Raw genomic sequence first — 14,262 nt, 5'->3', positions numbered from 1 at the left:
AAAGAGGGGACAGAAGAAGGGAGGATATCCTGCTTCCTGCCAGGGGAAGTGAGGGGAGGCCAGAGCGTGCAGACCCATTGTGGAAAGCCCAACATGGAGCCCTGTCACCCTGCACCATCATAAGCTGAACGAGGCTGGGGAGGGCCTGAAAAAAACACAATCATACACCGTCATGTACTAACATAGAGAGAAATACATGAACAAAATGTAAACACACATGTAAATGCAGTCATACACAGTCCATGCTCATGTGGAATCATATCATAAAACAGATTTCTTTCTCTCTTTCTCTTTATTATTTTTTACCCCCAAAAATATGTTTCATTTGTACAAACTCACGCTTTGTTTTTGTGGATAATATCATAACCTAGCAAGGGAAAAAAATCTGGGATGTAGAACAACATTGATGTATATTCTTACACATCCACTGCACTTAGTAATAGAACAGAAAAATCATATATTCTCTGTTATAAAATCTGTAAGAAGTGACATGACAGGTTTTTTACATTCTCAAAGTGCCATAGTTCAGGTTGGGGGCAAGTGGAATTGGAGGGTAAAAAACCCCACTTGGAACAAGGAGGAAATAAGATAACACTGAGACAACACATAGTCCTCTGATATGTCCTCCCTCCCCTTTACGGGAACACATTGCCGAAGAGTTCCCTTTTAACTTGCAAAAACACCACAATGTCGTCCTGTCCCTCCTTTCATCAGAATCATCATTATGAAATGGATCAATCTGTCTTTGCTGTGGTGCACACAGTAATCCTCTCCAATTCTTCTCATGTTCTCCATAACATCCTATTGTCATCGCTGTGTGAGCCCGTTCTTGCTTTTGTCTTCCTTTGGTTTGGTGACTCCTTTGTCTCTGTCATAAAGTTCATCATAGTCCATAGTTTTTTCTCATCCGTGGCCGGCAGCTCAGATCAGAACATCCTCTCGGTGTTGAAGACCCTCAGCTTGGTCATGAAGTTGAAGTAGATGAATGCCAGACAAACGAGCAAGTTCTTCATCAGGTAGAGGAGTGGCGTTACAAAGCCGAAGAAGGCAATGAGGCCGATACGCACAAACAGGAAAGGCAGATCCTGCAGGGCCACGCCTAGCAACGACAGCAGGGGACTGTGGGGCATGACTACCAGCCGCAGGCACGACAGGTAGCTGAAGATGTAGATAGGGAACACCCAGCCCGAGTAGTAGACCGCCGGGTGCCCTGCCACCCTCACCATCTCCACCGTGTCCATCCAGAACAGAAAGCTGTCCACAAACACTTCGGCTCGGGCATCGCTGGCACACAAGAAGCGCAACGGGCCTGTGTAGGCATATGTTGAGACGCCGTGGTCCGCGGACATGCTGGCCGAGCGTGCAGAGCATGCCGAGCGCGAGCTCAGGCCTGACATGCTGAACTGTCTGCCTTGTATCTGGTTACCTGGCATCCCCTGGAGTGTCCAATTGGCCTCTGGTTGAGACCCCGCCCCGTTCTGGTCCTGCCCATTTGGACTACCAGGTTGCACTGGTTGTGTAGGTTGCCCGGGCACAGCTGGCGTTACGGGTGCCGCAGGGTTTTCTGGGTTTACCGGTGTCACTGGGGTTACGTTCGTGACGACAGTGGAAGGGATCTCAGCATCTCGGGCCAATTCGTTAGCTGGACGGAAAGACAACAGCACATGGGTATGTTAGCCATGATAGAACAACCCAGATCAGAACATCTCATTATGGCACAGACCCATGGAGCACACCACGTCACTTCAACGTGGACAACTGGGTAATATTTGGTTGAGACGTTGATCGATAAGATTATAACCTACATTCACTCCCTCAAAAAAAACGCCAAAAGTTTGTTGAATTCCAAATGTGTTATCACTATGCTTTCAACCGTCTAAAAGCACAGCCAAATTTTTATGGAAGAAACGTGTCTGATTTTTGGTTTAGTAGTCACTGAAATGTTTTATCACTGCACTTTCAACCATTTAAAAGCACAACAATGTTCAAATGGGAATACGTCAGATATTTTGTTTATTTATAAAAAACGTTAATGTGTTATCACTGCGCTTTATCTTATCGCACAACCAAATGACCTGGATTGCAGTTGAGTATACTTTAAAAGTACGTACACTATGCATAGTGCAAGTGATCAATGCACTTTGAAATTCTTTATTATAGCAATTGTGAAGATCTCCACAAAACTGTGACCTTTGCATGCGATCTTGAATATGCACCCTTTCTAAGATTACATAGGAGGACATTATAGTTACAGTAACTTCAAAATGTGGCCATGGATGTGTTACTCTTTAGGCCATTTACTGTATTACAAAAGTAATATTGAATTGTGTTTGGTTGACAATGCAACCAAATATCAACATTTAAAGGAGATTCTACTTCTTGGATAGTTTAATCTGAGACACTGGGTTAATCCTCTTCTTTAACTTTCATTTTTGGTAGAGTTGCAGACGTGAATCCAACATATCATTTGTTAACACGTAAACAGGCTATCTACTCTATTGCAAAAGTGATATTGAATTGTGTTTTGTTGTCAACACAACCAAATATCAACATTTGAAGGAGATGTGTCTTCTGCTTGGGTAGTTCTTTGCCACTGACTTAATAATTGATATGTTGGATTCGGTCTCCATCTCAACCAAAAATCTAAGTTAAACAATAGGACAAAAATCCAATCAAAATTTTGCTGAGAGACATGGGTTTATTTACAGAGCAATTCAGTTGAGTGATTCCTGTTGACATATCAGTGCAACATAATGTAAAGTGTGACCTAGGTTATTCTGAATTTTTTTCATGAAGCCCACATATTCTCAACAATTTGAGAGCTTTTCACACAGCCTCATCATTATTAGTCTCACAATCTAACACTTGATTTTCTACAGTAGCCAACTATGGAAGGTTTGTTTGAATTTGATAATATTTATATAGAATTTTTTTTAACTAATCTCACTTCTGCTGAAGTCTCAGTCTCACTGTGATTAGTAGATTCCCAAATGACCTCAAGGTTGGCCACTTCCTTATTTCTTTCCTCTGAATTGGCATGATTGTGAAACAGGGACATCCTTTTTTCTAGTAATTTTCTGTTGAGTGGCAAAATATGTCAGAAATGTTGTAGCTTAGCTGTGAATGTGTGCTTGAGAGAAATGCCTCCCTTCAGAGTTTTGTTCTGATACTCTCACTCTGAAAGTTTTTAATATATGTATAAACTTTATATTAATAGTGCAAATATGAAAATATATATTGACTAATAAACTTGTTTATACATAGAAAATTGTCTGCTATTTACTCTATTGCAAAAGTGATATAGTATTGTGTTTGATTGTCAATGCAACAAAATATCAACATTAGAAGGTTATGTACACTACATTACCAAAGGTATGTGGACACCTGCTCGTCGAACATCTCATTCCGAAATCATGGCCATTAATATGGAGTTGTTCCCCCTTTTGCTGCCTAACAGCCTCCATTATTCTGGGAAGACTTTCCACTAGATGTTGGAAAACTGCTGCGGGGACTTGCTTCCATTCAACCACGAAAGCATTAGTGAGGTCGGGCACTGATGTTGGGCGATTAAGTCTGGCTTGCAGTCGGTGTTCCAATTCATCTCAAAGGTGTTTGATGGGGTTGAGGTCAGGGCTCTGTGCAGGTCAGTCAAGTTCTTCCACACTGATCTCAACAAACCATTTCTGTATGGACCTCACTTTTTGCACAAATTTGTCATTGTATGTTGTAGTGTTAAGATTTCCCTTTACTAGAACTAAGGGACCTAAACCAAACCATAAAACATAGAGTTGGCACTATGCATTGGGGCAGGTAGCGTTCTCCTGGCATCCGCCAAACCCATCCGCCTGCGAGATTCATCACTCCAGAGAACGCATTTCCACTGCTCCAGAGTCCAATGGTGGTGAGCTTTACACCACTCCAGCCAACGCTTGGCATTGCGCATGGTGATCTTAGGCTTGTGTGTGGCTGCTCGTCCATGGAAACCCATTTCATGAAACTCCCAACGAACAGTCATTGTGCTGACATTGCTTCCAAAGGCAGTTTGGAACTTGGTAGTGAGTATTGCAACCGAGGACAGACGATTTTTACGTGCTACGCGCTTCAGCACTCGGCCGGTCCCCTATCCGTGAGCTTGTGTGGCCTACCACTTCGCAGCTGAGCCGTTGTTGCTCCTAAACATTTCCACTTTACACCTTTTAGCAATGGGTGTGGCTGAAATAGCCAAATCTAGTCATTTGAAGGGGTGTCCACCTACTTTTGTATATACTGTATAGTGTATGTTCTGTTTGGATAGATCCATCTGTGCCATCTGACTTAGACTGGCTTTAATTCCAATTTGTCTATAAATGAATCATTTATATGTTGGATCTCAACCAAAAATCTTAAAGAATGTCACGCCCTGATCTGTTTCACCTGTCCTTGTGATTGTCTCCACCCCCTCCAGGTGTCGCTTATTTTCCCCAGCGTATTTATCCGTGTGTTTCCTGTCCCTCTGTGCCAGTTCGTCTTGTCTGTTTCGAGTCAACCAGTGTGGTTTTCGCCGTGCTTTTGCTATTACCTCTTTTGCTAGTCCTCCCGGTTTTGACAGTCCTCCCGGTTTTGACCCTTGCCTGTTTTCTGGACTCTGTTCCCGCCTGCCTGACCAGTCTGCCTGCCCTGACCTCGAGCCTGCCTGCAACTCTGTACCTCCTGGACTCAGATCTGGTTTTGACCTTTTGCCTGTCCACGACCATTCTCTTGCCTAAGCCTTTTGGAACTAAGAAATATCAAACACTCAAACCATCTGCCTCCCGTGTCTGCATCTGGGTCTGGGTCTGTCTGGGTCTGGCCCTGAGCCCTTATAAAGAAAGAATACGACTAAATAGCACTAAATCAAATCAAACTTTAAATGCACTTCAAATAATTTTTAATTTGATTTAGTCCTATTCTTTCACTTCAATTTGTTTGAGATGGAGATGTGAACCCAACATATTAATAACTCACTTGTAGGTTACATTTGAAATCAACCAAAGCATGAAACTCTATTTAGTTGAATCCTGGGTTGAATTGAAACAATACGTGTTCTATATAGGCCTAAACAGTATAATTAATGATATACAGTATGATTAATAAAGTATGGTTTCATTTAATGTCATGTCATTAAACTTACTCTTTGAAATTACTTCAATAGCAACAGTGAATCTATAAACATTTTAAGTGGAGGAATCTCAATAATCATTCTCACGATAACACATTGGTAGTAGCCAGTGTCAAATAGCTACGCTGGGCTTGGTGGAAACCCTGGATAGGAGACCAAAGGGTAGCTATAGATCAATTCTCCAGTTGGAGATGCTGCCAAGCCTATTGCTTTTTTTCTGATAGTGGATATAACATTGAAGATCTGATGTTGTTTCAAAAGGTACAAATTCAACGTTATTTTATGATACAAGATTTGTCTATGTTGAAAATTGGTTAGCATTACATAATCCTGGGGTTGAAATTTCAACCACAAAAAAGTTTGACTTTTTGCAAATCCAATGTACTTTAAAACATAGATTCCACATCACAATACATTGACAAATGACATTAAAACAACGTTGATTTAACCAGAGTCCAACAAAGTAGAACACAGCACAAGACAGGGATTTTCTCTCTGGGCTATATAGGCACTATATTTGACCAACAGCTTTTCTGATCAGTGGAAAAGGACAAACGTTTGGATGTGGATCATTTCTTCAAATAAAAGGATTCCAAGAAAATGACAGCCGCCCTTAGAACAACGTCATGGTTTTTGCCAATTCAGCACTGTTACGAATAATCAGTTGGTGGGTCATACATAGAATTTCCTGTTCATTTCCTGAGATAGAGAACATATCCCCTGATAGTGTGAGTATTGTTGTCGTCGTGAAATTACACTACTGTAGGTCCCGCTGCATGTGACAAGAGGTTGTGCTCAGTGGATCATGTAACGTTTGGTTGAGTACACGCAACAGTAGCTCAGCCTGGCCTCAGATCCATACACAGTATACTACACGTATTTTTGTTCACCTACAAGACGTATGATATGTACTAATGGTCTACTAGTAACTTTAGACAGAAACGAAAGTAGGGAGGTTGGTCGGGAGGATGGACGAGCGTCTAGCAATCCAAAGGTTGCGCGTTCCACTCACGTCAGGGAAAACTGTAGCTTTTAGCTAATCTTTCCCCTAAACTTAACCTATTTCTCCTAACCTTTTACATAGATTATCCTAACCTTTGTCATTAGTTCTCCTAACCACCAATGTAAATTCTCCCTGTATTTCTCATTTGTTGTTACAACGCAGCAAGCAACATGGTCTCAGCGAAAGACGCATAATACTACGTCATCCAATTCATATGCTATTGTACAACCGAGCAAGAAGTATTCTACTATACATCCTCTAATTTGTATGATATGGTAAGACCGCTATTCTATTCACAACGTAAAGTAATATACACTATATATACAAAAGTATGTGGACACCCCTTCAAATTAGTGGATTCAGCTATTTCAGCCACACTCGTTTCTGATAGGTGTATAAAATCGCGCAAACAGCCATGCAATCTCCATAGACAAACATTGACAGTAGAATGGCCTTACTGAAGAGCTCAGTGACTTTCAACGTTGCACCGTCATACGACAAGTCCGTTCGTCAAATTTCTGCCTTGCTAGAGATGCTGCGGTCAACTTTAAGTGCTGTTATTGTGAAGTGGAAACGTCTAGGAGCAACCGTGAAGTGGTAGGCCACACAAGCTCACAAAACGGTACCGCCGAGTGCTGAATCACTTAACTTGTAAAAAAGCATCTTTCCTCAGTTGCAACACTCACTACCAAGTTCAAAACTCCATCTGGGCCTCCCGAGTGGCTCAGCAGTCTAAGGCACTGCATCGCAGTGCTAGCTGTGCCACTAGAGATTCTGTGTTCGAGTCCAGGCTCTGTCCTAGCTGGCCGCGACTGGGAAACCCATGAGGCGGCCCACAATTGGCCCAGTGTCATCTGGGTTAGGGAAGGGTTTAGCCGGCCGGGATGTCCTTGTCCCATCGCGCACTAGCGACTCCTGTGACGGGCTGGGCACAGGGCACACTGACACGGTCGCCAGGTGTACGGTGTTTCCTCCGACACATTGGTGCGGCTGGCTTCCGGGTTAAGTGGGCATTGTGTCAAGAAGCAGTGCGGCTTGGTTGGGTTGTGTTTCGGAGGACGCACGGCTCTCGACCTTCGCCTCTCCCGAGTCCGTACGGGAGTTGCAGCGATGTGACAAGACTGTAACTACCGATTGGATACCACAAAATTGGGGAGAAAAAAGGGTAAAAATAAATAAAAGGTTAGCACAAGTACTGGAAATGCGTTCTCTGGAGTGATGAATCACCCTTCACCATCTGGTAGTCCAACGGACAAATCTGGGTTTGGCAGATTACAGGTGAACCCTACCTGCCCCAATGCATAGTGCCAACTGTAAAGTTTGGTGGAGGAGGAATAATGTTCTGGGGCTGTTTTCCATGGTTCGGGCTAGGCCTTTTAGTTCCAGTGAAGGGAAATCTCAACACTATAGCATACAATTACATTCTAGACAATTATGTGCTTCAAACTTAGTGGCAACAGTTTGGGGAAAGCCCTTTCCTGTTTCAGCATGACAATGCCCCTATGCACAAAGCGAGGTCCATTCAGAAAAGGTTTCTCGAGATTAGTGTGGAAGAACTTGACTGGCCTGCACAGAGCCCTGATCTCAAACCCATCAAACAGATTTGGAATGAATTGGAACATAGAGACAGGCCTAATCGCCCAACATCAGTGCCAGACCTCACTAATGCTCTTGTGGCTGAATGGAAGCAAGTCCCCGCAGCAGTTTTCTGACATCTAGTGGAAAGCCTTCCCAGAAGAGTGGAGGCTGTTATAGCAGCAAAAAGAGGACTAACTCCATATTAATGCAGATGATTTTGGAATGAGATGTTCAACGAGCAGGTGTCCAGATAATTTTGGTCATGTAGTGTATCTTTCAAAATGGAGGGAACTCATTTACATACCAAATCCAACGAATTGCCAGGTTGAGTAGCTAGCCAATGTTCAATTATACGTGTGTGTTTAACGCAGAGCTTTGTATTCTCACCGTGTCCAGTGAGTCGACTGTGGCGGATCCTCTCCACAATATCGATGCAGATGAGAGAGAAGAGCACCAACGACACGGGGAGCTCTGCAAACGTATCCTGTCTTATACTGTTATTGATCTGCACCTGAGAGAAAACAATGATCAAAACCAATCAGTGATTCAAATCAGACTACAATGCTAGCCCCGAATGAGATCTAATGAAACCCTCATGTGCCAGTTAGGTACCAGCTTGACTTCCCCTCCAAACCTTCTCCAAACACTACATACAACCCTATGAGTGCTATACACTGAGTATACAAAACATTAGGAACACCTGCTCTTTCCAGGACATAGACTGACCAGGTGAAAGCTATGATCCCTTATTGATGTCACCTGTTAAATCTACTTCAGTCAGTGTAGATGAAGGGGCGGATACAGGTTAAAGAACGATTTTTGAGCCTTGAGACGATTGAGTCATGGATTGTGTATGTGTGCCATTCGGAGGGTGAATGGGCAAGACAAAATATTTAAGTGCCTTTGAAGGGGGTATGGTAGTAGGTGCCAGGCGCACTGGTTTGAGTATGTCAAGAACTGCAATGCTGCTGGGTTTTTCACGTTCAACAGTTTCCCGTGTGTATCAACAGTCCACCACCCAAAGGACATCCAGCCAACTTGACTAAATTGTGGGAAGCATTGGAGTCAACTTGGGCCAGCATCCCTGTGGAACGTGCCCCGACGAATTGAGGCTGTTCTGAGGGGGAAAAAGGGTGTGCAACTTAATATTAGGAAGGTGTTCCTAATGTTTTGTACACTCAGTGTATACTCTCTGTGACACTTGGTTAGTGGGCTAATCACTTAGCTCTGGTATGTACTCCACAGGACACAGAACAAAAGAGACTGGGCTGAATTTATGGCTTCTCTTATGTAAAAGAGAGTAGATAAACCAAGGACCTGAGTCACCCGTGGACCTTTAGGAACCTCTAAAAAGTGCTTCATAGACAGCTAATAGGAGGTGGGCACATCACAGACAGGAAGCGGGAAAGTGCCAGACAGACAGCCAATGTGACCAGGGTGGCTGGGACAGGAAGAGGAACTCAGCTGCTTATCAGTTGCTCCTTGGTCATAGGTCTGTAGATTGCTCCCCTGAGAAACCAACTGTTCCTCTGCTCTCATTACCTTTACCCCCTCCTCTCTCATAAGACCCCCACTATGACACTGCACTTCAAGGAACTTTCATAATGCTGTGGTGGTGCCATAATGGTAGAATAGGTAGACTACAGACGGCATTCTGCGTAGGAGGGTTTGATGTGCATGGAACCATCTACACAGGGGATGGGCAACTTGATGGGGGTGGGGGCCACAAAAAAACAGAACTCATCATGAGGGGCCGCAGTGGCTCGTCGATCTGCCCAGTGGCTCTTGGGCCCCCCTGCGTGCAAAACATTTTAGTGGGGAAAAGTTTCCTGCAAATTTCCTGCAATTATGCACACTTTGTAATGGGGCAGAGAGAAAATGTTGCCGTTTTATAGCAAGTTTGCTGCAATTCTATACATTTTTCCATGGGGCGGACAGAAGATTTAGCAATTTTATAACTCATTTCATGCAATTCTACACATTTGCCATAAGGTGGAGGCAAATGTTTGCCAATTTTAATATGATAACTGATGATCAATGGGCCCCATCCGGGTCGCTAATTCAACCATGCTTTCTAAAAGTTTAGATAGCTAGCCACTAGACTAATTTACCAATAAATAAATAAAAATAGCTGACATGGGCTAATTGAGTGACTGCTGATGCACAACCAAATTTTGAAATTGCACGTTGTATGTTCTATTATTCTAACTGTTCCGCGGGCCGACAAAATGGGGGTGGGGGGGTGCCAGTTGCCCATCCCTGATCTAGACATACAGTAAAATGACATAGAACTCGAGTAGTACAATCCAGACATTGACGTCTACTTGTTTTCATCATTCCTCGACTCCAATCAGGGACTGATTTAGACCTGGTACATCAGGTGAGTGGACTCTCGGGCTGCTCAATGGCATTAATCTATTAATCAACTCCCCGGGGGGGAGGAGGAACTGAAAACTAGCAGTACTGCAGACCTCAAGGCCTGGAAGTGAATACCTCTGACTTAGAATGTCTCTCTGAAAGTGTCCCTCTCATTTCAGAGAGGTAACCAACAGGTCGAGTGTCAATGGTCAAACATAGACACACTGAGATGAGAATAAACAAATGATGGATACTACTGGGGTCACATGGTTTACCTCTGAGCTGGCGATGAGAAAGGCAAAGCAGGGTAATGTGGAAAGTGTCAAATAGACCAGGGCCACCGGCCTCCTGAGAGAGAGACAGAGAGAAAAGGAGAAAGGAGATAAAGGAGGGATAGTTTGAGTTATAGGCTAGAGGTTTTTAAAAAGGAAAATATCGATGCATTTGGAAATGGATACTGCCAAACCAATTGCAGGCCCGTCGAGAATCGGACACACCACAGCTACCGGTCAGGTTCACGCCACAAAGACCAGACAGCCATTACTACACCCCAAGGCTCTGTTCCAGAAAACACTGTGCTGTTATATCACAGCTACAGCTCCTAGCTCCTAGCTTAGATAGTGGATTCCCAACTAGGCCACAGACCAGACAGGCCAGACAGACACTCACCACTTCTTCCTCCCGACAAGAAACTTCTTATTCGTGAACACCATGTACTTCATGGGTACCCAGACCAGCAGGGCAGCAGAGGTGACATAGGCGATGGAGGAGGCCACGGTGAGCCAGTAGGCGGTGCTTGCGTCGCCGGGCGGCTGCGACACGCTCTTGACCCGCGCTACAATGAGGGCGAACCTCTGCATGACGATGAAGAGCGGCACGCACAGGCCTGCGAACTGCAGCACCTCGCACAGGGCGAACTTCAGCGTCCTCCCCGAGGCCATGCTGTGGCAGCCCCTGTGCTGGGGGCACTGAAAGAAAAGAGGGAGGGAGGGAGAGAGGGGGCTGTTGTCGCAGTGAAGCGACCCCTGTCCCTCTGCGGGCTGGTTAGGCCTCGGCCCGCTGCATTGTCTGTGTCCACTAGCATTTTCCACACGCTACAACCCCGGCTCACTGCTCTGCCGTTTGCTTACACTGCACTAGGCATTGTGTACCTGTATCGGCGCCAGCGGGACGGTGTGATGCGGCTGCCCCTCTAACCTCTTTATGGAGGTTACAAACAAATGATCTCTCTCTCTCTGGCCCTTCAAGGATATTATTTTTCAGAAAGAGGCTGAAGCCTTGGAAGAGATGTGAAACCAAAAGGAAAAGATCTATGGAGCAGAATCATATGGAATAATATAAGGACAACACCATACATGTCCAGTCCCATGTTAAATTAGCAGAGAGAAAGAGAGCTATTTCATGCTTTGGCTGTGCTGTGCATTGCATGTTCATTCTGCCATGAGTACACATTCCCATCTTGTGGTACTCTGCAACACTCTGCCAGCAGTGTGACACAACACAGTGTTGGACTGCAACCAAAAGCCATAAAACATAAATCTCAAGAAGCGTGTTCTCTGACACTGTAAAAGAGATGTAGAGATGATGTATCCCCTTCCAGGCCAGACCGAAGTGAGTGTAGGGGAGACAGAAAGAGAACAAGCAAGGAGGGAAGGAGGGAGGAATAGAGAGTGGGGAAGAAGAGAGAAGTTAAAGTGAGGAAAAGAGAGGGAGAGTGTCAACTTTGAAGACAAGCTAAATCAAGTGTTACTGAAGAGAAATGGAATTACCTTAGTATTGAATTATTTGATCTTATTTGTACTGACGTGTATGTGATCAGTCACACAGTACATACACACACAAAGCAGGTCACGTAGAGGAGAGGCGTTGGGCCGTGAGGTGTTGCTTTATTTGTTTTTTGAAACCAGGTTTTCTGTTCACTTACGCTATATAAGATGGAAGGGAGTTCCATGCACTCATGGCTCTGTATAATACTGTATGTTTCCTTGAATTTGTTCTGAACCTGGAGATTGTGAATGCAGATTAGTAAATTACAAATAAAATCATAATAAAGAAAAACTCTATCTGACTGATATTGTCATGTTTTGTCATTGATTATCATGTCTTGTCCCTGTGCTTCCCCTTCTATTCGTTTCCCTCTGCTGGTCTTATTAGGTTCTTTCCCTCTTTCTATCCCTCTCTCTCCCCCTCCCTCTCTCCCTCTCTCGCTCTCTCTCTCTATCGTTCCGTTCCTGCTCCCAGCTGTTCCTCATTCTCCTAACTACCTAATTTACTCTTTCACACCTGTCCCCTATTTTGCCCTCTGATTAGAGTCCCTATTTCTCCCTCTGTTTTCCGCTTCTGTCCTTGTCGGATCCTTGTTTGCTGTTCTGTGTCCTTGTTCCGCCCTGTCGTGTTTCCGCCTTCTTCAGATGCTGCGTGTGAGCAGGTATCTATATCAGCTACGGCCTGCGCCTTCCCGAAGCGACCTGCAGTCTGTGGTCGCGTATCCAGTTGTTCCCCTCTACTGCCTAGAGGATTTCYGTTTTCCTGMTTGACTTTACCTGAGATTATATCCAGGATTATCGTTTTTGTTATAGACTGGAATAAAGACTCTGTTTCTGTTAAGTCGCTTTTGGGTCCTCATTCACCAGCATAACAGATATACAAGAGGCTATGAGAAAGATAATCCGACGGGCACTCTGTAGTCGTGAACCTAACCATGCAAGTTTACCTACAATAATGAGATGTATTTATGCGCACTGACTCCCTGCCTCCAGGGTCCTCCCCCACATACAGTCTGCACTGGGCAGACGTTAAGATTACCGTCTAACACAAACATCGTGCTTGGATCAAATGGCAAATATGACTAGGCTCCCAATTTCATTTACAAGCAGCAGGTTACTCTCCAGTGACCCTTTACTGGTGGTGAGTTATTCGCTAGTTGTGTGACGACACACTCCTCAGAATAATAAGCATGCCACAACATTCCTCCTGCCAATTCAGTACAGCTAAAATACAAATACACTGTATAAATCAATAGTTAATAACATCTCTGGTTGTATTCTAATGAGCGTACATGCTGGCGATCAATTTTAGATGTTAATGAGTCGTTCCACCAATTCGGTGCCTTTTGGAAAGTGTACTTGGTCCCTAAAAAATGTGATTTCACCTCATTTTTACATTCTGTCATAAAGAGCACATGTTCAACTCCATAGAAAACATATTTTCCCACCTCTAGAGGGTAGCCCTTTCCTGCAATCAAATTACCTAGTGGCCTCATTGGTAGAATATTATTATATATATTATATTTTTGATAATTTCATAATTAATAAACATTTTTTATTTAAAAAACAATGAAAATCTTGTGTTTCTACGTCAAACAGTTTTGTTATATTTCAGTCTTGTAACGGTTGTCGTCGGGAGAAAGAGAGGACCAAGGTGCAGCGTGGTAAGTGTTCATCTTATTTAATGAAAGTGAACACTTCAAAATACAAACAACAAAGTGAAAACCGAAACAGTTCTATCTGGGCAGACACACAAAGACTGAAAATAACACCCACAAACACACTAGAAAACAGGCTACCTAAATATGTTCTCAATCAGTGACCTTGATTTCCTGCAGTAAAATGTTGAATAAAAACATACCGTTTGGATTAAGAATAATTTAGATATAATGGTAGGCTTTAAGTAAGTGGTTTAATGCCTTAATATTCATTCGTTTTTACCCTCCAACTCATGTTCGCTATATAAATAAGCCTGTTTAACATTGTCGGGTTAATATTTCAAATCAAACAAAATATTATTTTCTCACATTACTTTTTATTTTTTTTTTATTTTTTCACCTTTATTTAACCAGTAGGCTAGTTGAGAACAAGTTCTCATTTGCAACTGCGACCTGGCCAAGATAAAGCATAGCAGTGTGAACAGACAACACAGATAACACATGGAGTAACAATAAACAAGTCAATAACATGGTAGAAAAAAAGAGGAATCTATATACAATGTGTGCAAAAGGCATGAGGTAGGCAATAAATCGAATAATTACAATTTAGCAGATTAACACTGGAGTGATAAACATCACAGATGATCATGTGCAAGGAAGAGATACTGGTGTGGCAAAAAGAGCAGAAAAGTAAATAATAAAGCAGGTATGGGGGTGAGTATAAATTGGTGGGTAGTTTACAGATGGACTATGTACAGGCTG

The 14,262-nt window shown here is 43.4% G+C and overlaps 1 protein-coding gene across 1 annotated transcript; it reads right to left on the bottom strand.

Annotated features, from left to right (window-relative positions):
- Window positions 1–328: 328 nt before the first annotated feature.
- LOC111953896 (transmembrane protein 236) lies at window positions 329–11,017 on the bottom strand. Its single transcript, XM_023973388.1, has 4 exons — window positions 10,746–11,017; window positions 10,352–10,424; window positions 8,106–8,229; window positions 329–1,642 (listed from the first exon to the last, which is right to left on the bottom strand). The coding sequence occupies exons 1-4, from the start codon at window positions 11,015–11,017 to the stop codon at window positions 927–929; spliced, it is 1,185 nt and encodes a 394-aa protein (XP_023829156.1). The 3' UTR covers window positions 329–926.
- Window positions 11,018–14,262: the final 3,245 nt, after the last annotated feature.

The sequence above is a fragment of the Salvelinus sp. IW2-2015 genome, linkage group LG27, assembly GCF_002910315.2.
Source record: "Salvelinus sp. IW2-2015 linkage group LG27, ASM291031v2, whole genome shotgun sequence".
NCBI classification, from domain to species: domain Eukaryota; kingdom Metazoa; phylum Chordata; class Actinopteri; order Salmoniformes; family Salmonidae; genus Salvelinus; species Salvelinus sp. IW2-2015.
Note: the sequence above shows the minus strand (reverse complement) of the source record. Positions and strands in the feature narration are given on the sequence as shown.